Source organism: Netta rufina, assembly GCF_964035555.1.
Source record: "Netta rufina genome assembly, chromosome: 13".
NCBI lineage: Eukaryota > Metazoa > Chordata > Aves > Anseriformes > Anatidae > Netta > Netta rufina.
Genome location: NC_140136.1, coordinates 1,316,072 through 1,339,969, shown reverse-complemented (window position 1 = coordinate 1,339,969; position 23,898 = coordinate 1,316,072). Strand labels below are relative to the sequence as shown.

The following is a 23,898-nucleotide window of genomic DNA, read 5'->3' as shown; positions in this document are numbered from 1 at the left end:
TGGCTGGTGTTAGGGCTGTTCCTGCTTCCTCAGAGCAAGTTACAGCAACCCCCGTGAGTTGTGCAGGCAGCTGCTGCTGGCCGCTGCAGCAATCAGGGGCTGCAGGCAGCCAGCACCGTGCGTGTGGGAATTGCAACACCAGCCCCGTAACCGTGCCTGGCACTTTCTGTAAGACCAAGCATTAAGCAAGAGTGCGTGAGGGTAATGTTTAACGGAGCTGAGACCAAACCTGCAGCAGGGGAGCGGGACGGCAGCGGCTATAGCACTGCTCCAACAGCAGGTGTCTACTGCTCCAACGCGCGGTACAGCAGCACGCTGCCTGCTGCTGGGTGAGCAAGTTAAGTGTGGCAAGAAAGGCCACACAAAGCTGGTGCTGCCCAGACACTGGGCTCTCAGACTGAGAGGAGAGAAAACACTCAACGCACCGGTCCTAGGTTCCCAAAGCTTCTGGCAGGGCAGCGAGGAATCGCAGCACGCAGGAACCGACGGGCCTTGGAGATCACCTCCACGGGATCCCCCTGAGGAACAGACGAGGTGAGGCACAGCCACGGGTGGCGTCACTCAGTGCTCAGTCCCTGCCTCCAGCAGGGGAACAGGGACCAGCAGGCTGTACTTGTGGCCTAGCCACGAGCTGAGCAGATCATTTGCTTGATGGCTCCATCCATCCTAAAGCCCTGTACAAGTGGGGCAGCCGAGGGTTCAGGCACCAGCAGCACCTGCAGCCTCTCAGCCCGGGCTGGGAACAAGCTGCCTGCCTGCAAAGGCATCTCCCTGTGAACCCACAGCTTTGTACAGGAGAGTGAGAACCAGAGGGATGCTGCAAGCAGCAGGGGGAAGGGAAAAAAGATGGGATTCAGAGTTAGGAGAGGAAAAAAAGACTGAGCTTCACTCACGTGCTCCGCAGGGTCTTGGCCTTGTCCCACCTGGTCGGTCTGGGGCAGGTCCTTCCCTTCCACAAAGAGCTGAAGCAGCTGGATGTAGAGGTCGAGCGCCACGTAGAGGAAGAGCTGCTCTCTAGCAAGCAGCTCGTGGTCAAAGCCAGGGGTGAGGCTGTGGGAAGTCACACACGTGTCCAGTCAGCACCAATTCCACCTTAGTTTCTAACAGCAAGACACGAGGTAAATCCAGGCCGTGCTCCTGCTGCCCTCTGTTTTACAAGTGCCATTGCGTGCAGGGCCACCCCCTGCCAGGAGCAATAAAGCAGCCAGGGACACTGAAGGACAAAGATGAAGGGAAACTTCTAGCAAAAGAGACAAGGGTTCTAAAACAGCAGCCCTGCCGTGATCCAGTGTTTTCTCCTGCACAGCTAACACAGAAGCTCAGCTCACCACCAGGCATGCTGCTGTGCACAGCAGCCACCAGCCACATCCTCCCTCACAAGCACCTTCCTTCTGCGCCCAGCAGGACTTTCCTTACCTGTAGAACGCAAGAGGCAAGAGCCGGCTGTGGCAGGCCGAGGCCGCGCTGTGCAGGACAAAGTATTTTCTGGAGCCTGTAACAGCCAGAGAGAAGCACTGAGCATCTGCAGCGGTCCTCACGCTACCTCGTGTACTGCTACAGCAGCGCAGGGGCTGCACAGCTTCCTTCCAGCCCACGCTAAACCCTGACACCTGGGTGTGGTGACACAGAGAAGACAGCTAGAAGACAGCTGTTCCCTCCTAGTATTGTTTCATCTGGTGGAGAAAGCCCAAGTTTCAGCCAGCTCTACCCCTCAGCCAGGTCACCGTACTGTAGGGTAGAAGCAGGATGTTCTCAGCCTTTACTGAAGCAATTTCTTTTTTTTTCCCATGCAGCTCACAAAGGCCCAACAGTTCCTCCTTACAAAGCACATTCATTAATCAAAGAGAGCAGTACTGTCCAGCACTAAACCCCAACTTTCCATCCCTCGGAGGCAGGACTCGCTCACCTTTTTCTGCTGACTGGAAGAGAAGTGGCCAGGACGCGCCCCTCTCTTCCAGGCACTGCAAAATCTCCAGGGACCATTCCAGAGAGGTCTGAAAGTCCACGCCCTCCTGGGAGTCAGAAAGGACAGATCACCTTAGGTTTTAGTTGCATCAAAGCAGAAGTCCCAGTAAGAGATCACACACATGACATGCTCTCTTAAAGGACCTTCAGGAATTTAGCCCAAGCCTTTCCCCTCGCCTGGGGGCCTGGGTTCCTTCCTGGGCCACCAGGCCCTTGTGCAACGCAGGCGCTTCATCACAACAGGGGCAGGGGAAGCAGTACGGGGGACAAGCTGGTTGCTCACTTCCTAGCTGTGCTCCGCAGAGTCCCTGCGAGTCCTGCACCTACCCCACCCTGTTGCCTGTGGCAGACTTTTCCCCTCTAACCTCTCCAGTGAGGGCAAGCCTTGGGAGGGTTTTTTTGCATTGCTCATTTTACTTGGAACAACCTCCCCTATCTGTTTGCTCAAGAGATTTCTTTCCTCAATGACTCTTCCTCCAGACTCCCCCCGTGAAAGACGATGAGATCAAATGATTATTTTTAGCTTGAATCTGCTCCCTGATCCAATCTGCTAGCTGACTACACCAATGGTTGCACTTCAAAGCTGAGAAGACAGCAAAGGGACAGAAACGCATTCATAGGCAGGAGGGTGCTTAGGGCAGAGAGCTGCTGAAAGGAACTTGTTGTTTTTGCTCTCCCATTTCATAGCACTAAATCATTCGGAAACCCGTGTTCCTCCTTGTTAGGGACTCTTCGTTGTGAAATTCCATGTGTGTTTCTGGCCTGAGGAAAAGCCTCTTACAAGAAACGTGCAATGCCACACAAACGCCAAGAGATAGATATGAGATTCCAGCACTACCTGGAGGTGTAAAGTCTGAGCAGGAAACTGAGAATAAATAGTAAGTCATTCAGAAATAAAAGCTCCTGCAGTGACAGGGCAGATAACATCAGATAGAAGGAAATACACATTCAATCTGATATGAACAGAGAGGCTTTCAGCAGGCTCTGTCTGGGACGCTGCAGATCCCTTCCTTCTGGCAGAACAAGCTACCAGCCTTCCGAGTACTGGTACAAAGCACTTCTAGGCAGCAAACCGAGCCGATCAGATGCATTTAGTGTCATGAGAATTCCCCGAGGGCTGGATTTACCTTTGGTGCTATTTTTGCTGAGATAAGGTCCATGAGCGAGAAGAACAGCAGCGAAACAAGAAGCTGCAAGGGAAAGAGAGTACCTGTTAGCTGTGTCTGCGGCGATGACTCAGAACTCAACTTTCCCATCAGGAAATAACATTTCACCGGGTACGTCCCCAGGATGGACCTGGATGAACTACAAGCACTGCTGCTCCCTCCAGGTGAAGGAAGTGCATTTGAAGAAGAGAGACTGGGGCCTGGCTTGCTTCATTGCTTCTGAGGGTAAATTCCACACTAAATTCACAGTTTTTCAAAACCAGGCTCGCTGCAGTCAGCAGTTCAGACAACAAATGGCAAATTCTACCAAATACAGGAAAAATTAAGTAAGCTACTATAGATGTAAACATGGAGGCGAGCTAATCTTGGTCCATGCACGCTACCAGCAGATGCTGTGCAGCCTCCCACCTCAGCAAGTGCATTGCAATCCTGTCCTGCCACTCTTTACTGCTTTTCCGGATCCTTACAACTGAAATCAAAGGACCCTGGGAATTTAAAGTAACACTCAATTGTGCTGCTAATTGAGCTGTAAAGCTCAACCTCCTCTCTTTTCCTGTCTCTTTCTGAGAGAAGAGAGGACAGAGCCAGACAGCAAGCTACGTGCGTGGCACAGGACTGAGTGCACATGCACAACAGTCAGGCCAAGGCAGAGAAAAGAGCAGCAAGAGACCTCACACTTAAGCTGAAAAGTTTCCAGAGGCACAGACCACTGCATGTGGATGAATCAAACAACAAGGAGTGGCACATGCAGAACAACAGGGCTCTTTGGATTCAGCACAGTGCCTCATTCCCCAGGGTGGCTGATCCCACCAAACTGCCCCTTCTGACTTAGCAAGATTTGCATTTTCACACTGCCTGTCACCTGGAGGGATTTGATTTGGCATCTGACCTCACACTAGTCCTGTTTGAGAGGCCAAGTCCCCACCACAGAAAGATCTGGGGAATTCCACCCAAACCAGAGCAGTAGCTGAGGGTCTGACCCAAAGGCTGAGCACCAGGCAGCCAGAGTGATCTGCTGAGACATGTTACACTCAGCCCTCCTGCTGCTCTCATTCTCCTGGTGCCCTCCTGATATCTTAAGGAAGATTTGAGGTGAAAGCTGTCGTTATTTCACCTGTACTAAATGCACCTATCACCTCGGTGAGATCAGTTTCTGACTAACAGCTTTTGGCTCTAGACCAGTATAAACAACAGTGGAGTCAATCCCACGGCAAGAGGAGCTGCTACCGCAACTGCTGCCCTGAGGATTAAAACTTAGCCGTAACCAGTAAGGCACGGGTTCTGCACGAACAAGATTTACCTGTGAATTTCTCAATACAGAGACACTCCCCATACGGAGCTCTGGTCCCTGCCATCCCCTCACGATCAACACACCCCTGGCAGAGCAGCAGCCCAACTTCCTTCTCAGCAGAAGGCTTCAGAGAATTGCTGTGCACAGACAGCCTGAGCCATGGTGAAACAGCAGACGTGTTCCTGGAGCACACCTGGGAATCTCCCGGGAGTCTGTCTCTAGGATTCCCAGAACACCTGCCCAGAGCCCTTAGGATGCCTGCACCCCTGTTTAACAAACACTTTCTGCATCTCCTTCGCCTTCCAACCAAGATGCCTGAACTAAAATTAACAAGGAAAGCTCCTTTGTCAAAAGGAGAAGTGATTCTAGCATGCCATGGATTGAGCTCTCAATCTCTGCAGCACTCTCTCAATCTTTGATTATTTTTTAAAGCTTTTTTAAAGCAGCAATTTAATAATCCTCCTTAACTTCACAGTGAAAACAATACATGAGTTAAATTTTAAATCTGAAAAAAAAACTGCCTCTAGGATAAATATTTAGTGTCTGGTAATCTACAGCTACATTCTATCAACTAGCCACCAGCAAGATTTCACCACAAGGCTTACAATTTCTCAGTTTAAGATATTCTACGTCTCTGTCTTCTTTAAGTGTAGAGAACAGCAGACATCTAAAATGTGCCCAGTCTTGCCTGCTCTGTGTCAGTCCCCAGTCTCTTCAGTACGTTTTTCTCTCTTCCACGTGGTGACTGCTGTTGAACGGTGCAGTGGAGGAAGGCAGCAGAAATCCAAGGAGGGCCAGAGAGAGGAAAAACCCCTCCTGAAGAAAGGAAGCTAAGAAACAAAACCAGCATGAATGACAGAGTTTTAGATAAAGAATCACAGCTGTAAATTAGGAGGTGTAAGGGCTTCGGCAAAGGGCATAAATATGTGACTGGGACAAAAAAAAAAAAAAAAAAAAAAGTTTTTCTCCCCAGGTTTTTCCCCATTGTTGAATGCTACTTGGAGAGTTTGCAGAAATAAAGAGAAGTCTAGCAGCAGACAGCAGCCTTCCCAAATCTCTTTTATCACAGGCTAGGCAGGTAGGTAGCTGCATGCACTACTACAGAATCATGTGGTTGCTGCCTGCAAACATCTGCAAGGAGATTCTTACACTGAATTCCCAACTTTTAGTGAAAAGCTGCAGGACACTGAACACACAGCAGATTTACCACATGGGAGATGACACAGAGGGAAGGATACAGCAGAGAAGCAGTCAGTAGTTTCAGGACAACCAGAGATTGACCAAATCCAGGGTGTGAAACCAAATCCAGGGTGTGAAGGGTGCGGCAGCTTCAGGGAATGACTCAACACTGTGCTAAAGGCTATTGCCAGTGTTTGTCTAACAGGGACTCTGCCTTCCAATCTCCTCTAAGAAGATTCTCTTCTCTTTATGGTGAAACACTGACCCACATTACACAGAAGGCCAGACTAAATGATTATAATGACCCATTCTGAGTTTCAGCTCTACAAAGGAATCTGTACATAGCTGTCCCACAAGCCTCAGACCACACTAGCATTTCGCACTGCCTGCTGAACCCCAGCCTGTCTGAGAGAACAGACTTTCTGCGTGCTGATCCATCACAGCCAGGCTACCTCACTCCGAGCAGGTTCTCCTGCCTGCAGCTCCACATTCAGGTGCCTCATACACACCCCGTAGCCCAGGACTGGCATTCCCTCAGTCTTTCCAACTCTTCTGCAAGCGGAGCCCCGAAGAGTCTCTTCCACTGAGAGCAAAGTACTGGCTCCAACCGTGGCCACCAGAGCTAGGGAGAAAGCCAGAAACCAGCAGCATTAGTGGTGGCATACTTAGTGGCTGTTTGCAGTAAGGTGTGCAAGCTATCTCTGCCAGCTACCGAGAAAGAGTTGTGTTTTTTTTTTTTCCCTTAATAGAGAAGCCCATGATGCACATACACACATAACTAACACAAGAAGTTTCACATCCTGGCAATGCAAACTGAGCTATGTATGAAAAAAAAACATGAACAGATACCACTGCAGAGAGAAGCACAATGGGACATTTGGTTTGACACGTTGTTAGAACATCGTTGACCGCTTCTGCTGCTTCTTCACAGTCCAAGCTGGCATTCAGCAGGCCCTGGAAGAGGATATAATACAAGATGACTGCACACCTACGTCTTTGCTGCTCTGAAGTACCTCCCAAACCCAAATGTAAACTAATCAAAAGTAACTGTAGGGGTCAGCATGGCCCAGCAAAAGAAGCGTGTTCAACAGCTTCTCTTCCCGCCCCCCCCCCCCCACACACACACACTTTGCATTGTATTAAAATTAGTCTCTACCATTACTTCCTCCTGTTAATTCTTTCCACTTCCCTGAACTACTGCTCAGCTTTTTGCAATTTATACCAGCGATTCTCAAAACAGCTGTGAAGGGAGCACACCTCACTGCTAAGAACAGCGTACATAGCCAGGTATCCTCAAAAGGAACATCTGCTCTGGCTAGCAGGAACAACAGAGCAGAACAACGAAAGCAGGAGTTACCCTGAAAAAGTGGGAGGTGATGTCGTAGGGAAGCGCGTACCCTCTGGAACAGACGTTCTTCTGTGGCAAGATGAGGAGAGAAAAAGTTTCAATGCCTCAGCTTCTGCCATAAACCCATGTTTAAAGATCTTTAGCTAGCGCATTTGCCAACAAGAAGTTGTTTGGCTAGCCACACAAACCAGCTCAGAGTTTACAAAATGAAAAAAATCTTCACAGTCCAACGTTGTTTTCTTTCCTTTCCGACAAGTCATGATCAGAGCGGATGCAGGGAGCCCTACCAGAATCCTTAGGCAGGAGAGAAAAACAAAATCACAGTTGCCATCAAGAAGAGAATCTGACTCCACACTCTCAGACTTTGATATTCAGGAGAGTTTGTGAGTATGTCAGGCATGACAGAGCTCAAACATGTTGACAGGAACTGTACCAGGAATTTTTCCTGTTGTCCAGAAAGAAACCTGCATTTCAATGAGATATGTTGACCGCTTTCAAAGATATTATCAATGGATCAAAAGTGGAAACGCACTCCTAAGTTACAGCAGCAAGTAATTTAATGAGGGTTAATGCAAGTGATGGCATTAACAGTGCTGCTGGCTGTAAACAGAGTCCAGGAAGATGTGTGGTCTTTGAAATCCAGTCTACTGACAGGGGCAACATTTAGCCCACGATGGCACACAAACCCATTAAAACTATGTGGGTGCTACAGAATAAACACCCCTTGCACAGCTGCTGCCAGGACTCGGTGTCATTTTCACTTGCAGTGGGATCTGAGGGGAGGCTACCTGACTGCACAAGCACACAACGTGAACAGCACATCTGGTCAGGGTATTCCCAGCCGTTCACGTCAGCATTTACCTTCTGTGCAACAGCAGCTCCTGCTGCCTCCACAACTGCTCACCCAAAGCAGAGTCGTGCTTTCTGTCTTTCAATCTTTCCTGAAGAATCTTAAACAGGAAGTGGCTCTTGGCATCCAAACAGCCAGAAAGCGACTTTCGCCTGCAGCCCAGCTCAAGTACCAGCTCCTAAACAAGGTGGGGCAGGAAAAAACAGTGTTTATCAGGGCTACGTGTTAGTTTGCACTCAAACCCCTATGATTCTCCCAAGTAATTCAAAGAGCTCAATATCTGTCTGTTTCCACACCACTGCCCACATCTGAGAACTGAGTATCAGCCTTACTTACACTGACATTCTAGGAAAAATCTTTGCCTGAACAAATTCAAGGATTGAACACACAGATATGCATTAAAATCTGTAATCACCTGCAACTTGCAAAGAATATCAGGATTGACTGACATCTTCAACTGGCCATAGCTACCCAGGTCCAACCTGAAATAGAGACATACCAGGTGACTATCCCTTTTAGGCCAGAAAGGGAACATAATTCAAAGAAAAAAAAAAAGCAACAAATGGCTTCACATGAGCATACACATCTACTATCAACATTTCCTAAATAAACTGTAGATGTAACTCTCCTTCAGCCCTGCACCTCCTCATTTTCCAGCTTCAGCCACTTCCTCAATGGCATTGATGTTTGTCTGGCCAAACAAATTTGAATACAAATTTGACGTAAAGCCAGACAAAGCAGGAACCATCCGTGACTTCAGCCCTTAACCTCTGTCCCCCAAAGCAAGAAGCAAAGACCAGTGAATCATGCAGAGAAACCTCCCAGCTTTCACATGCAGCCAGACCTGCGAGAAGGGAATCACTTCCACTCAGGAAAACATAGCCCCATGTAAGACAAATTCACCTAGCTTCATGGTCATTAGTAGAACTATTGCTTCTGCAGACAAGCAAGTCATGAAGGGAATACCTCTGTGAGAAATCCAGAATGGTGTTGATAATAATGCCACACGCCTTTTCCAGGTCTCCATCACAGCCACCAGAAGCAGAAGGTGCCGGAAGATACCACTGATAGATAGCCCAATAATGGAAATCCTGTCTGCAGTAGTGAAAGAGAAGATAGGGAACCATTACATTGCTGTGATAGATTTCCTTTACCTTACTATAAAAGGAAGTTCAGGCACCAAGTCACGTGGAGTGACAGACACAAGTAGGCAAGAAAGTGCCAATATAGGTAAAGCCATCCACCAGACACCACATGTCCAGATGTCAGCTCTCTTGCTTCTGGAAACGGGGAGGTTTTATGAAAAGTCACGTGGAAGGACTGCATATGCAGGCCAGAGGTCATCTTGGTGAACTTCCTCAAGGTAGAACACACAGCTCACTCCAGTATTGCCTGAACTTTGCAATTCATTGCTTTAGCCTGTAGTGGACGACAGGCATGTGTGTCCCACAGCAGCTTTCTTATTTACCTTTGTTGTTAACCTCCTGGTCTTCAAGGCTTTTTTCCTAATCTGAGTGGGAAAGGCTCTTGAACTAGTCCCACTAGAATCTGGGATTAAAATGTCCCTGCACTTACCTTTCTGAAGCAGAAAGAATATCCTCTTCAGGGTACACTTCTAGTTCCAAGAGCAGCCATTCTCTGAAAGATAACTGGGAGGGGAAAAAAATAAAACACAAAAATACACAAAAACACAATTTAGATAAGAGAGCAGATCAGCAAGGTAAATAACTTGTACAGAAGAGCTGCCTTCTTTCCAAAATAAAATAAAACCTACCCTCACCCACATCCAGACACAACCCAGTGCAGATTGAGATATTAAACCGGAGGCATCAAGCCAAGGAAGTTACAGTACCATTTCCCTTGCAAGAAATCTAGACTAAAAACCTACAGGAATCTAGAAATTTACTGAAAGCAAGTGTATAGAGCATCTCGTTCACAAACACACCCTTTTGGCATTCCCCAAAATGCCCATGTTCTTAAAGTGTAGATACTAGAATGAACACAGGTTATCAGAAACACTCTAAAATGAATAAAGCAGCACAGGCAGGCTGGTGTAAATATCAGAGAAAGGTTAGAGTGCAAAGGTATTTTAGACTCATACTTTTTAGACTCGTGCTAGCAAAGCACATGGAATCATTCTAATAATATGGCAAACTCCTCTGCACAAAGACACACTAGTTTTTGTATGAACTGGTTAAAAAAAGCAATCCTGTCAAATCAGATATATTGCGAGGATGGTATAAAGAGAATATCTGATATGCTAACATGCTTCATAGCAAGGCAGAGCCAAACAATCCAAGATACGCAAGGAGAACACTGACATTTAGACAAAGCATCAAAAAAGCTAGAAAGTATTTTCAGTGCCTTGAGTCATCATCAATTTGTAGTCTGCACGCAGTGGGAAGCTGAGGTGAGGGACAGGCTTTTTCTCTACAGTTCCTGATAATTTTCTTGTTGATATACTGTATCGTGCCAAGGTTCCAAGTTTTGCCATAAACAGGACACAGATTCTTCACCCCAGGTTATCTATTTCTGCCTTTTCATCATCACCATCAAAATCTACAGATAACTCCGAGTGCATGACGTAGCACACATCACCTCTTCCCATTGTCATGTCAACTTTTCAGGTATCAGATTTTTTACACAAAGCTTGTATCAGCAAAAAGGAAATTGTAAAGGGCAGATCTGAAAAATGAGAATCCCAGCATGAACTTAAGGCATGGGAAATATTCTTACCTGGAATGCTTTTTCCTTCAGGAGCTCTTGAAACCGTGCTTGCTTCCACAAACAGAGGCTGGCTCTTCTGTAGTTTAGAGAGGGACACGACAGGGAACTCCAGCTTAGGTCAGCTTTACCTTCCTCACAAGTGATTCCCCGAGCTTCCAAGCTTAACCGTGGTACAATGTACTGCAACTGAAACAAAGGCATAAAAATTCTGCACTTTTCCACAAAATAAATAAATAAATAAATAAATGAAAATTAAAAAATAATTGCAACCTCTGTTTGTGTGAAGCTGCCAAACAAGCAAATACACCAAATGGTAAGGTAGTAGGGTGCCAAGAGGCATTTTTATGTAGCTTTCTTTGTACAAGTTATAGTTCCACGAGAGTCTGCAGCAGGAAGTTGAACTGAGACTGATTTTTCTCAGGAGCAATAGCAAAACATATATTCCTTTTACCTTTTTAACAAGGCTAGGAGGAACCAAGGCACATAAATCATCACGAGAAAAGGACGGAAACTTGCACATCAGATAAGATATGGCTGCAGTGCAAAACCTGATCAAGAGAGAGAATTCAGTTATCTGGCTGGTTCAGTCATCTCTTTTCCCATTCACAAAAGTTCAAAGTCAAAGCAAAGACTAAGTTTTAAAAATAGTTTTAACCAACACGTTCAAAACCCATTCGCTTTTAGGGTCATTTCTATTTCTGTGCTCCCAAAACCAAGTATATTAATGGCATGAATCACCAGCGAATAAACCAGAACTTTCAAGAGCACCCAGTCAGTCCTTTCTCCTGCAAGCAACAGTCATCGGGATGCTATTTCACGCAGGTTTGCCATCGGTCTGTTTCTCTGTGTAGCGCCTCTATGCAGCACCTACATGCCCTGGAAATCCTCCACAAGAACAAGGGAGCTTCCCCAGCACCCCTCCTGTGCCAAACCTAAGCCACTGCCCAGGGAAGCAAGCACGTGGGGGATGTACAACCTCACCTCGTGCAGAAGGAGAATGACTCTTTCGTCCTGCACACCAGCAAGCAGCTCCAGTACTCAGAAACGGAAAGGACCTTTTCAGCAACAGGCTGAGAAATCCCCAAATCAGCTTCCACTTCAGGAATTAAAGATCTGCATTCACTTAAATGGATCACAAAAGCAGCTAGTCCTAAAATATGAGCATCATTCAGGGAAGGACCCTGCAAGACAGACAAAGGAATTGGAGAAATAGATGAATTTCACTTGTAACAAAACAGCCAATTGCAGAAAAATCTCAGAATTAATCAAGTAGCAGAACACTGCATCTGCCCATTGAGCAATTCAGTACAATGATACCAATTCAGCAGACAAGAGGCACCAGTTAAATTAAGCATGTTCTTCCTTCCTTTTGTCAAGCTGCAGCTAAATTTGTACATTTCTGTAACAGAATAACCTGGAGCAACTAGCTCTAATTTCAGCCCAGCAGAATTTGAATCCCTCAAGACTTTTTAGCTTCCATGACAGCTAATCTGGTCTATCAGACTTTTCATTTTTCACCTTCAGTATCACTGAGTAAAGGAAAATAAAATCAACAGTTATTTAAAAGAAAGCCACGCACTGCTGCAACTCAGATTTGGAGGCCTTACTTTTATTTTTAAAAGGCGTTACTAGTGAAATATTCGATATGGAAGTTTGGGAATTAAGCATCCCACTATTTTTCTTTTGGATCCATTCTTAGCCTGGTTTATTTCAGCTTGTCTTAAAATACATCCCAAAGAATTAACCTACTACAGCAGCAGTTCCGCAGGAAAACATTTAGCTCACGTTCCTAAGATCAAGTCCAGACTACTCTTCTGAAATGAGAAATTTTGGAAGCCTAAAAACCAGTGAAGTCCCTCCACAATGCAGTCAAGACAGGTACATGCCTCACAGCTCAGGAAATGCAGCCACGCTAGCCTTTAGCACACTACAACCATAGGATTCTTGCTTGGAAAACTAACCTGATAATAAATAAGCTGACAGAGCCTGCCCAGAAGGGCAGGTATGAGCCTCCTGTGTCCACATATCATCTTCACAAACAAGGAGAGACATGGGCCCTGCCTGTAGAAAGGTAAAAACCACACGCTCATTTTACTGTTTTTCTTTTATCACCAATATAGTAAGAGGTTTTTTTCCTTCCCTTTTTTTTTTTTTTTTTTTATTAATGGTTAGACACAACGAGCCTGAGCCATACTTGTCGATAAATACAAGATAATAATTCCATTTATAGGCTCAAAGAAAGTATCATTTTTAGAGCATCTGAACTGAGGACCTCTATAAAGGCACAAACTCCACCAGTGCCCTGCATCAAATAACTGACTATATAGTCAAAGAAGAGTTCTGAAATGACATCAAGGAGAGGAGGAAACTGCGCCTGGGGCAAAGACTGCTTTTTCAGACAGAGAGCACAATGTGAGCAGAGACAGAGTAATAAACAGGAACGTAAAACAAAGCAAGTGTAGAAAAGAAGCAATATGACAAGGTCCCTGTTAAAAAACAGAGGAAGGGAAGGGCTTTCTTATGGAGCATTCCCACTTAGCTGACAGAACACAAACCATCTTCAGAGGATATTGGATGGGGGGTTGGGTTTAGAAATAACTTCCTGGAATGCTCTCGTTCATCATTGTTCCTTTTCATGTGGGTTCTCAAAGCAGATTCACCCACACTCCTGTGTCACCAGGGCAAACCAGCAGAGAGGTGAAGATGCAGTGGTTGCCGAAGCGTTCTGTGCTCCAGAGAAGCAGCCACCCAGCTCAGCACCGTCAGCAGCTGGGATCACAAGCAGTTTGTCAGTACACCGGTGTTTTCCAACAAAGCAATTTCCACTGACATGTTAACATTGACAGACTTCTGTCACATCATGAAGGAGACAGCATTAATAGAGTCCTTCCAAAGAAGGCTCTCAGTGAAAGCTGCTGCTTTTCCCTCCATGTGTAGCTCATTTAGGCCAGAATCAAACTGAGCCACTTGCAGGGGGAAGGGGAGAAGGAAGGTGGAGAGAAGGTGTATCAGGCTGCTCTTCCTGTGCCCACAGCACTTATGTCTCACTCATTTTGTATTACATACGGCATCAGGGATAAAGAGTGAGGTGCCTGGATCTGCAAAATCACTGAGTGTGCCAAAAAGACACCCCCATGAACCCTGTCAGAACACAAGCATTTTCCTTCTGATCTTTAGTGTCAGCCAGCAAGTAATTACCAGACAAAAGGAACAAAAGTTTGCTTCATTCCCCATCCCTCACCACTGAGCTCAAAGCACCAACCTAAGCACGTAGTATTTGCAGCAAGTTTTTAATGCACTGTCACAGAGAACAAAGCAGAGCCAAGTGCCACCTTTTTTCTGAAGAGATCAGTACAAAAAAGGAGAAGTAGGTTTTATTTACACTTACACATCAAAGCGCATTAGTTCTTAGATTACAGAAACTCAGAATAAAGCAGCCTGCTACTCCCAGTCTGGCACAGTAGGTATGAACAACCAGAAGTCCCTCTGGCCCCTAGACAAATGTTGGAATTACAGTGTATTAGCTAGTTTTCATTTCCCTGCTCTTTTACTTCCATCTTACCTGTCAGGAGGGTTGAAGTAGGAAGCAGCAATTAGGTTTTGGCAGAAAGATGTCAGCAGAAGATCAACAACCTGGAACAAGAGACATTGCTATTTCCTCCTTGTTGGGCTGGATACCTAGATCTAGCTTTGTGCTCTGCACTCTTTATGTTTTCCAACGTTAAAACAAAGGAGACAAATCTGTAAATGACATAAGTTTTACAGAACCACTGGCGCTAATAAGAGATAGAAAGTTAAGCCCATAACAGCCCAGGAATAATCTCAACATACAACGAATATCTAGGCAAGTCTGGTGAGGAAAGCCTAGCTCATCACAGGATTGCTCTATTAGATTCTATCTCTAGATCTCTCCACCAGACATCCAACAACTTCAAGGAGGTTAAAACACGGGTAGAGTCTGTGCAGGGCACTACAAAGCAGACAAAGGGAGAAGTGTATTTCCTGGTAGCCACAGATAAAGCAACCTGTCTCACGTACAATCCAGCTGCCTTTTTACCTACCCAGCCCTACCTATTTCTCATCCCAAGACAGATGGCACTCACACTCTGATGGCAGGGTTCCAGCTTGGGGTCAAAAACATTAACTTGGATTCGAGAATTCAAAGCAGCAGTATCGTTCTCATCACCGCTGTGACCCAAGACACTTGAGAGTCTGTCAGAAATCAAGGCAATCTGTGCTGGCACATCTGCAACGAAGGAACAGGAGAAGATGAGAGTCAGGACAGAAGGCATGAAAGATCTACAACTCCATGTAACAGGAAGAAGAACAAGTGAAATATATACTCAAATTGATCAGAACCCAAATTACACAATAAAAACCTTTAATGAACAAAAAAGGTCAGCTGGAACAGTGATCATCATCCTCATTTTAGAAGACAACATTATTTTTTCCTCGCAGTACTATTATGAACACACATCAAGAACCATTTCTCACACCAAAAAGGAAAAGCCTTTGAAAGGCAGGGGTTCAGGCCACCAGGCAAGTCCCAGGAACGAAGCTGCCAATCTTGGCAAAGATGCGTGTGATGGCAATCATCACAAAGCTGCAGACCTGAAGTTCCCAACTCAAGCACAGGAGTTATGTTAGACATGAAAAAAAATGTCTTCATAGCTGGAAGGATACAGATCTGAGAGGGCTGCACTCTTCAGGTACCAGAGGCAAGTCACTACTGCCATTGCTTGGGCTACCATTAGCCACATTTTATTAATGTAGCTTTTGTAGCAGCCAGTTATGGGTAATTATAACTTGCCTTCCTCCATACCTTCATGTTTAGCCTGGTCCACAATCAGCACCCTTAGTTCAGCCAGTTCAGCCTTCAGCTGCTCAATAGGCTCTTTGGAATGGCTGGTCTCCACTTTTGATTCATCTAGACATATAAAAGAGCAATGCAACACGTTATTCTTACCTCTGTGCATTACATCAGTTTATAAAATGTATTCAACAGCCTTTGCACACACTTGCTGCAAAAGCAGTATTTATATGCTTCTCTATAAACTGTCACAGATCCCCAAAGCATCAACCCTTCACATGCACAGCTTTGGTTTTTTACATTCCAAATATGTTACTTGATTAATCGTTTATCAGTTTATGCCTCGTTTCAGAACAGAATTCAGTTTTTAGAGACAAATGCAAAAAAAAAAGTCTCTTTTCTGAGTTTCTTTCCTACTTGCTTCAGCTCTCTGCCCCACACGGAAACATTTGTTGTCTTCCAAAGACTGGAAGCAGAATCTGAAAATACCGAAACACTGCAATGCAAATATACTATGTCATCAGCTTCTCCTCAAGCCCGACACCATCTTCAGATGTTACATCTTGCTTTATTTTGTTTGAAAGAAATGAAAGGAAATTCCTTTTACCACTAGAAAAGGAGTGCCACCAACAAGAAGCCGCCACAGCACAGCCCCAAAAACCACCCAGTGCAGTTGGTTAGACAGGAACTGCGTCTCGTCCATGGGCCAGAAATAGCTCAACCATGAACAAGAGAAGTAAATGACAAGGTTAAAATTTATAATTGTTATAAACGCATTGTAAAGCAACAATGAACGCTGAGTCACTCTTATATGAGAGAATGAGCACTAACGAACAGGGCAGGTTTAGAGCTGACCAGAACTCAATCCTGCCCTAAATCCTGTGCCAAAACCCCAGGGATGGATCAGGACACAGGGGACAGCAGGGGACATGGAAGAGGCTGGTCAGGATGCAGGGGACACGATCAGGCTGTGCCACTAGAGGTCACTGGCAATTCAGAGACTCCTGCAGAGCTCTGGCTGCCCAGCAGGATGCTGCTGATCCCATGAAGGGATTCTTCACTTCTGCCGGTTGCCAGGACAACCTCTGCAGCCAGGCTGCTGCAGTCCATGCTTCGGTCACAGCTCTTCCCAGCCACAGCATCCTCAGAAAGCTTCAAACGTCCAGAGTGCCCTGACTAGGAGCCCATTGCAGACACACCCCTGTAGGGGTGTATTTACTGCCACCGTGCTGCGGGAACAGCCCCTGTTCGCCAGCCTGACCTTTCATTTTGTACAAACCTGCACTGAGGACGTTGCCCATTTTAAGCTGCAAGGATTTGATTAAACCCACTTGCTGAAAGAGATAGGATTGTTCATTAAATAACTATTTCATACCCGTTGTGCTGCTAATGGGGCTGCAGGGATGGCATCTGAAAACGGTGGGGTCCCTCCCGCCCACAGACATGTAAACTACGAACCAAGATCCCTTTGTTGCTGGCTTCCTTCCTAGCCCCTCCTGTCCCCCCAGCTCTCAGCCACGCACAGTCATCTGTTCTTAAAAAGGCACGAGGGTGAGTTCAGACAGCTCCAGTGCCATTACACGAGGGATGGACACAGCAGGTTCACACCCCAGGCTAGCTGGGGCTGACAAGCACTCACTGCAAACGCTGATTCATGCCGATGTACTGGAGCTAGATTTAAATCAGCTAGCTCAGGCCTCATCTGCAGCCTCAGCACTGCACAGCTCCACACGGACTGCAGAAATCCCACTCAGGCAGGAAAGGCGGAGAAAATAATTATGGCAGTAACTATTTAATACCTCAAGAAGACATAAAGAACCTACACATACATATACATATCATTTCCATACAGATTAAAGACCTAATCAGCTGTAACTTTCTGAGTTTTTCACTTTATGAGAGCATCAATGGAAACATTAACATTTCTTCAAACTCATCTGGAAGTAAAATTGTTTTACCTTGTAACATTTTCTCTTTCATCGCACAACAGGCCTGTATGTACGTCGAGTACAAGTTTGAGGGTATTTTATCAGCTCTATAGTAAAAAAAAGACATTTAGTATACCAAATCAGCATATTCAAACTTCATCTTCATTACATCTAAGTATAAAGAACAGCTATGCTATGAAAAGTAATTACAGAGGCTCCAAAGCATACAGAACATCTGAATTATTTTTTTTTATAATAAATAAAAAGGGCCAGAAATTTATATCCAAGGCTTTCATAGCAAGCATCATAGAAGTGTAACACACACTACACATGGTATACACATGCATTAATACCTGTTTCATATGTAAGATATCTAAGTCACATGACTTAGATTCCTATGTGATCACAAGTATTTACACACCTAAAATGCTAATGCGAAAGAGATCGAAGTTTGACCTCCAACACTTGCTGGTAAGGAAGAATAATGTAGCAGCTTCTCTTAAAACTTTTGTTTGTTTGTTTGTTTAAGATTTTTTTTTGTCAGACTGGAATTACAGGGCAGGATTGAATGTCTCATTCGTAAAAGGCAGCGTTGAGCATTTTTTCTGCAGGTTACAGAGGAATTACTGGATGTAAACTAAAGCTGTTTCTGCAAGGCAGAAAAGCACTTTTAAACATGCATACAGGACAAGCCTGAGTTCTGAGAGGGGCTGCAAGTTCCTGAAACGTTACCCTGTTGTCCCTTAAGAACAGCTCAAGAAGCATTACAACACATTTATATGTAATTTCCATCTTCCCCTTCTCCCATATCCTCACCCATACTGGGGGGAGCTTTATACAGTGGGGCTCATCTTCCTGTTGGAATTTTGCATTCAGCATCCTCCTCCAAAGTTTGCATGAAAATTTATCTGGCCTGCAGTCAGATGGCTACACGGGACTCCTTCTAGATAATAGTTTTATCCATGGATATTGGACTAATTACAGAACTGAAGACATTCACCCATACAGATAAGCTACTGCATCCACAACCTGCAAGCCACAAATGAGTCTGGCCATGAAGCCCTGCCAAAAGGGTTAGCCAACAGGCAGCATTCCGTAAACAAGGTGTCAAAGCTTCTGGTAATCTAATAGAAAGCCAAACGTTATGAAGACAAAGTCCACAAAACAACACTGAGGAGCCTCCATACCTTTTTAAAGAATCTATAAAAGCCATGCACACATCCGGGGCTTTAGGGAGCTGCAAGAGAAAAACAGGCAGGTTAGGTGCAAATCACCTCTCTACAAACACACTTCTAGGTGGAAAGGTCAAAAAAAAAAAGTACTAACCACACGTGGCCTGAGCAAAGCGGGAAGGAACCAGGAAATGTAATATGGTCGCCTGAAAATACTGAGAAACAAAATAAAAGATAGCAAAATATTAACAACACCAGAGCTGTAACGTGCCATTGCATTACCTCAAAAATTAATCTGGTTTCTGCAAATAAAAAAATATTCAAGGTGCCATGAATAACCACACACAAATCAAGTTCAGATTAGCTAATAATTATTCATTTATTTATTTAATTATAGTATTATAGTAATTGTGGACTTCTCTTGCAGGTGTGCATAATCTTATTTATACTCTGCAGAAATAGCCTCAGTTTAGATGACTACGGAGGAAGTGAGTAACATGGGAAGAATTTCCTAAATCCTCCTTTGCCGACTTCCTCAAATTTTCTTGTTTTGTTATTTTGATTTGGACTTGGCTTTTTTTTTTTTCCTCCATTATTATTAAAAGTTAAAAGCAAGAAGAATTGAGAAGCACACAGTACCTGGCTTCTATCACAGATGTTGGGATCTTCCTTGTATTTTCAAATATCTGAAGGGCTTTTTCAACGTCACGAAGCGCCTGGCCCTGGGGCTGGCTCATAAGCAACAATGGGAGAAAAATATTGTGAGAAATCAAGGATGACAGCAATCTTCCCTGCTTGTTCATTCAGGGTTAGTAATAGCTGTCTGTGCTGCAAAGCGACTGAACAAATGCAATTGAATAACGAGAACTACCTGATAAGCAGAGTAAAACTGCAGGATAGAGAAACCCAGACCCGAAGCATCAGCCTGTCTTGGGAAGGTTGTTACGTGTAACAGCTCCTCTGGGTCAGCCCAAAGGTCCGTGTAGTTCTGTACCCGACTCCTACACTGACTGCAGCAGATATTCCTGTTTAACATCATCGTTTATTCAGTAAGCCCTCATGGGGACGGTATCTTTTCTGTTCTGAATTTGTTTTATTGTTATTCTGTATTACTTCATACACTTGGAATTAAGGCCCATAATCTTCACATCCAGCCCGCACTACCAGAACTACACTCCAGGCAGCAGGAATGCTGCCACAGGTTTCTCGTGTTTGAGCCGTGAGACATCTTAAGACTGCAGCAACCTGTGCCAATTTCTTACCTACCAAACAGACCAGTCAGTCTATCAGCAGAGATAATGCAGAGCCAATTCCTGCAAAGCTGTCTTCTGCCTCTCCCCATCTCAACAACCTCATTTCCCCACACCATACAACACCATTTAGATAGCCTTTTGTCCCTTAAATTCCCACCAACGGAATCGTCCATTATTTTCTACATCCCACAGTGCAGGATGGGCTAGAGGGAGCTGACACTTTACTGGCTTCAAACAGCACGTTGCTACCTGGGTGGCTTAACATAGGTGCTGCTTGGCTAGTAGCTGGCTGGCTAATCATTGAGCTCCTCTGCAGCCTGTCTCCAGAAATACTCAGTAGGCTCTGTTTGTCCTCTGTGCAGGTCTAATCTGGGGCAAGTTTCCATATTTATGACCTCTTGTCCAACTTTAGGACAGGAATTAGATTTGGCAGCACGCTCAAGCTTGGTAGGAATAGCAGATGGGGCTAACCTAAGCCTCCACAGGAAAAAGAGCAAAATTGATGAGAGAACTGTTGGATGGATGACCAGTACCTGCACGGCTTCATCCGTGGAAGACAAGTCTTCATAGAGCCCCATATCTTCTATAGCAACCTGTGTGGTGATACATAAAGATGGACGTTGTCACAACACGGTTAAATTTGACAGATCCAGAAAGATGTCTTTTCTAAAGGGACAATTTTTACTAACCTTGAGGTCAGCCAGTCTGGTTTTAGCCAGAGTGATATACTCCAAGAGAATAGATCGATGTTTTGATGGCACAAAAGGCGGGTACATTATATGGACCTGAAATGTAAAATTCAGAACATGCTTTACCATTTTTACAGGAGATGACTATAAAATTCTGGTTTACTTTTACACTCAATTACCTACAATACTCCCCCAAGAAGACATAACTGCTTCTTTTAAGAAAAGCCAGTTTCATGGTAACTGACATGCTAATTTTCCCCAACAACAACAAACAGACTAAATCACTGAAGTGCTTCAACATAACTCCACGGAAGGAATTCTCCTTCTTGTCAAGGAAATAAAAGAATCTTGTTCTTGTTTATTTCAGGGAGAAAAGGTTTTGAGCACTATATCAGAAGTAATGCAATTACTGTAACAACACTAATAATATGCTCAAAGGCACAGGGCAAAAATGTGTTTATTTCAGAACAGTTCTGGAGCAGTCTAAAAACTGCCTCTACCAGCAGCTTCCCACCTTCAAGTACGGGGCTACTTCAAAGGGCACCAGCTCTGACAAGAACTCAAAGAGAAAGACCAGAGCTTTCTTACTGCTCCCGTGTTGACCACCAGCACTCCCAAAGGAAGCCTGAAATAGAAAATTTAACAGTTCAGCCTTTCAGTGTGGAGAAAATCAGCATCCCAGCACTGCACTAAAAGTCAGCACGCAAACCCCAGGCATCTCTTGCAGACATCTGCTTTGCGTCAAGAGTATCCTCCTGGAGAAAAGTCTCCAGAGGAAGTTCTTAGAAGTCTCCACACAAGTTTCTTTGAGTTTCTTTTTCCAGTTTCCAGACAGCCTGCCATGTCACATGCAAAATTCCTTCTGATGCGCTACCATGGAAATCGTCAGGGGGGGGGTTAAACAAGGCAAAAAAAAAAAAAAATGAACCAAAGGATTGAGGTTGATCGAGGCAACACATTTCTAAAAGTTTATCTGGGCACTCTAAGAAAAATAAGCCAGTCAGACACTACAAAATAGAACTAGTTTACCTTTGATACATCCTAAACACTTTATCAGCAAAGGCTGAGCTTAGATTTGCAAACTCATACGAAGGAATTTAGAGGTTTAAGTTATGCAGAGATTTGCATACCTTAAATACCTACATGTTTACAACTAAAAGCTAATTAGCAATTATCTATAAGGTCAAACACATCAATTACAGCTGCACGCAAACATCCAGGAAACAGGAATGCTTCATGTGCAATAACCCACGACTTACGCAATCACAACACTGCTGGTTATCAAGATACTGAGAGACATCCAAGAATATGATTAGAATAGGAATTACGTGTCTGCGTTCCTGACAAATAACTAGAGGAGGCAAGATGGACTTGGAAGATGAAAGAAGGGAAGACCAGAGAAAGCCAAATAAATATATTCTTTGCAGACACAAAGGCTGTAATAAATATTTTTCCTAATACCAATATAATCACTTATTCCTTTGTGTTGTTTTCCTTGTTTTGTTGTTAGATCCCTGGTTATCTTGTCTGGAACTAGTTGTTTTTTTCTGTGCAGCAAAACCTTCTTTAAGTGCAGGTTTCTCACATACTTAAAACAAAGATTACCACTCAGGCCTCATTTAGTCTTACCTTAAACCATTCAGAGTACGGCATGAACACAGCAGGGCCCTCGAGGGCAGCCTGACGAGCTATCAGGAATGCAGTGATCATATTTTCCATATCATAGTTCTCAAAAGCCTTTATCAGGAGATGGCTCAGTAGATCTAGAAACATAAAACAGTAACCTCAAACTTTGCTCTTGACAATTGTGCTACAACTTTATAGTAAATGAAGACAAATATCTGATAACACCTCTGTCCTGAAGGGACATGCACTGCAGCTTAGAGAACCTTTGGGCCTCACCTATATTTTTCATGTGCTTTCAGTGGTCAAATACTTTAGGATTTCCACTTGCAAGAATCAGAGGGAGTCCAGCAATGACACAATCAGTAAGAACCCTATCAAACAAGGTCTGCTAGCTGAGGTGAGATAGAAGAACAAAGCCTCAGTAATCACTACTCCAAATAATCATAAAGGTAATTATCAAGTAATCATTCTTAGCTGTACACTAAATTATAGAAGTGTCAGACACAAGGCCTGGCATTCACATCGCAGCTGACACAGAATACTTGAATGCAGAGGGTGAGCTCCTGCTCTTTCCCCTACAGAAATCTCTGAAGGGCAGTTAGGAACTTGCTACTGCACCATTCAGGATGTTTTCTCTGTTCAGTATCTGAGAAGCAACAAGCACGTGTTATCTTGCAGGCTTGCCAATACCTACGTACCTTTGAACAACTGCTCAGCCTCAGCCTGACAGACCACCAGCACGGAAACACAGGACAGGACATGCTGCCAATTCACTTCATGTGTTTCCAGGACCTGCTGTAGCTGGCAGATCGACTCCTTTGCACTGAATGCCACAAACAGCTGGAAGAGAGTGACAGCAGTTCACTTTAGCTATGGCATGCAGCCACCTGTAAGGGTGAAATGCACTGCGAAGATTAACATGCAGATGCCTTTTGCGTAACTTTTGAAAAAGCTATCTCGTGTGCACCTTATGCATCAGCTTGCCAGACATTATTCTGGCTTGGAATCAGCACTGGCTAAAATAACAGGAACACTTCAACTCTTTCAGAAGCAACGTCATATTCTGTAACAGTGAAAATTCACATCTTCAGATATCTTTGTTCTCATTAGGAGCTTTGCACAAACAAACGTCCCCTTAGTGCTTCAGGCTTTGTCCTGCCTGCAGCTTCTGGCAGCTAGCTCAGATTCTGCGACTGTAATGCCTTATATTTAAGTAATTCCGTTTCAGATATTTCAGCGAATACAAACCCATTATAATCATGTGCTTTTTGTAAAACCAAGAAGACCTACTTTGCGATACAAGGCAGTGAGCAGTGAACAAGTCCTTGTAAAGCTCCACTCTCTCTGCATACGGATGGCATCAGACACTACACCCAGAAAAATAAAACAACAGTTACCACTTCAGCAATAGATTTTAAGATAGACCTAAAACAAAGATATTCACCACACAAGATTTCCCTTTAGCTTTCACAGCCACACACATTAAAAACTGCCTGCTGAAATCCTTTCTCTCCTATTCATCTCTGGAACACAGGCTGTGTGAACACGACTGTGCCATTTCCCTACAGCACTGTCATCCCAAAGCTGTTCTCGAGATCACACATGCATTGGCCAACATAATACAGAGAAAAACAGCAAGGAATCATCTTTTCCCTCAATGATCTCTTTCAGCTGGAAGCCAGCAACATTGCTCTCCCACACTACAGGTGAGCGGCTCTGGCTCATAGCTCAGTGTGATAATATTTCACCAGAGATTTTGCAGCCCAAATGTATTTCTTCCTAAAAACATCAAGCTTCACACAATTAACAATCATGGATTGGAAGCCTTCTTGCACTTATGTCTGATCTACCAAGACAAAATGAACATCAGACACCTAACCAGCAGAGAAAGGCT

The 23,898-nt window shown here is 44.6% G+C and overlaps 1 protein-coding gene across 3 annotated transcripts in view; it reads right to left on the bottom strand.

Moving 5' to 3' along the window:
- FANCA (FA complementation group A) overlaps positions 1-23,898 on the bottom strand; it is a gene marked incomplete at its 5' end in the record, with an annotated part of 34,572 nt that overhangs the window by 208 nt on the left and 10,466 nt on the right. For 2 of the 3 annotated variants that reach the window (XM_084294572.1, XM_084294573.1), the window contains 31 exons: positions 426-518; positions 924-1,050; positions 1,417-1,492; positions 1,907-2,012; positions 3,093-3,155; positions 5,111-5,252; positions 6,111-6,223; positions 6,451-6,555; positions 6,959-7,018; positions 7,138-7,243; positions 7,811-7,977; positions 8,215-8,281; positions 8,766-8,894; positions 9,375-9,448; positions 10,536-10,712; positions 10,978-11,074; positions 11,508-11,707; positions 12,488-12,587; positions 14,089-14,159; positions 14,630-14,772; positions 15,349-15,453; positions 17,295-17,371; positions 18,452-18,501; positions 18,591-18,651; positions 19,076-19,164; positions 20,223-20,282; positions 20,379-20,474; positions 20,893-21,003; positions 22,008-22,141; positions 22,703-22,844; positions 23,295-23,371. In XM_084294572.1, the coding sequence (XP_084150698.1) occupies positions 426-518; positions 924-1,050; positions 1,417-1,492; positions 1,907-2,012; positions 3,093-3,155; positions 5,111-5,252; positions 6,111-6,223; positions 6,451-6,555; positions 6,959-7,018; positions 7,138-7,243; positions 7,811-7,977; positions 8,215-8,281; positions 8,766-8,894; positions 9,375-9,448; positions 10,536-10,712; positions 10,978-11,074; positions 11,508-11,707; positions 12,488-12,587; positions 14,089-14,159; positions 14,630-14,772; positions 15,349-15,453; positions 17,295-17,371; positions 18,452-18,501; positions 18,591-18,651; positions 19,076-19,164; positions 20,223-20,282; positions 20,379-20,474; positions 20,893-21,003; positions 22,008-22,141; positions 22,703-22,844; positions 23,295-23,371 (3,218 nt within the window). Of the gene's footprint in view, positions 1-425; positions 519-893; positions 1,051-1,416; positions 1,493-1,906; positions 2,013-3,092; positions 3,156-5,110; positions 5,253-6,110; positions 6,224-6,450; positions 6,556-6,958; positions 7,019-7,137; positions 7,244-7,810; positions 7,978-8,214; positions 8,282-8,765; positions 8,895-9,374; positions 9,449-10,535; positions 10,713-10,977; positions 11,075-11,507; positions 11,708-12,487; positions 12,588-14,088; positions 14,160-14,629; positions 14,773-15,348; positions 15,454-17,294; positions 17,372-18,451; positions 18,502-18,590; positions 18,652-19,075; positions 19,165-20,222; positions 20,283-20,378; positions 20,475-20,892; positions 21,004-22,007; positions 22,142-22,702; positions 22,845-23,294; positions 23,372-23,898 lie in introns of all 3 variants that reach the window. The other variant, XM_084294571.1, reaches the window with a different exon arrangement.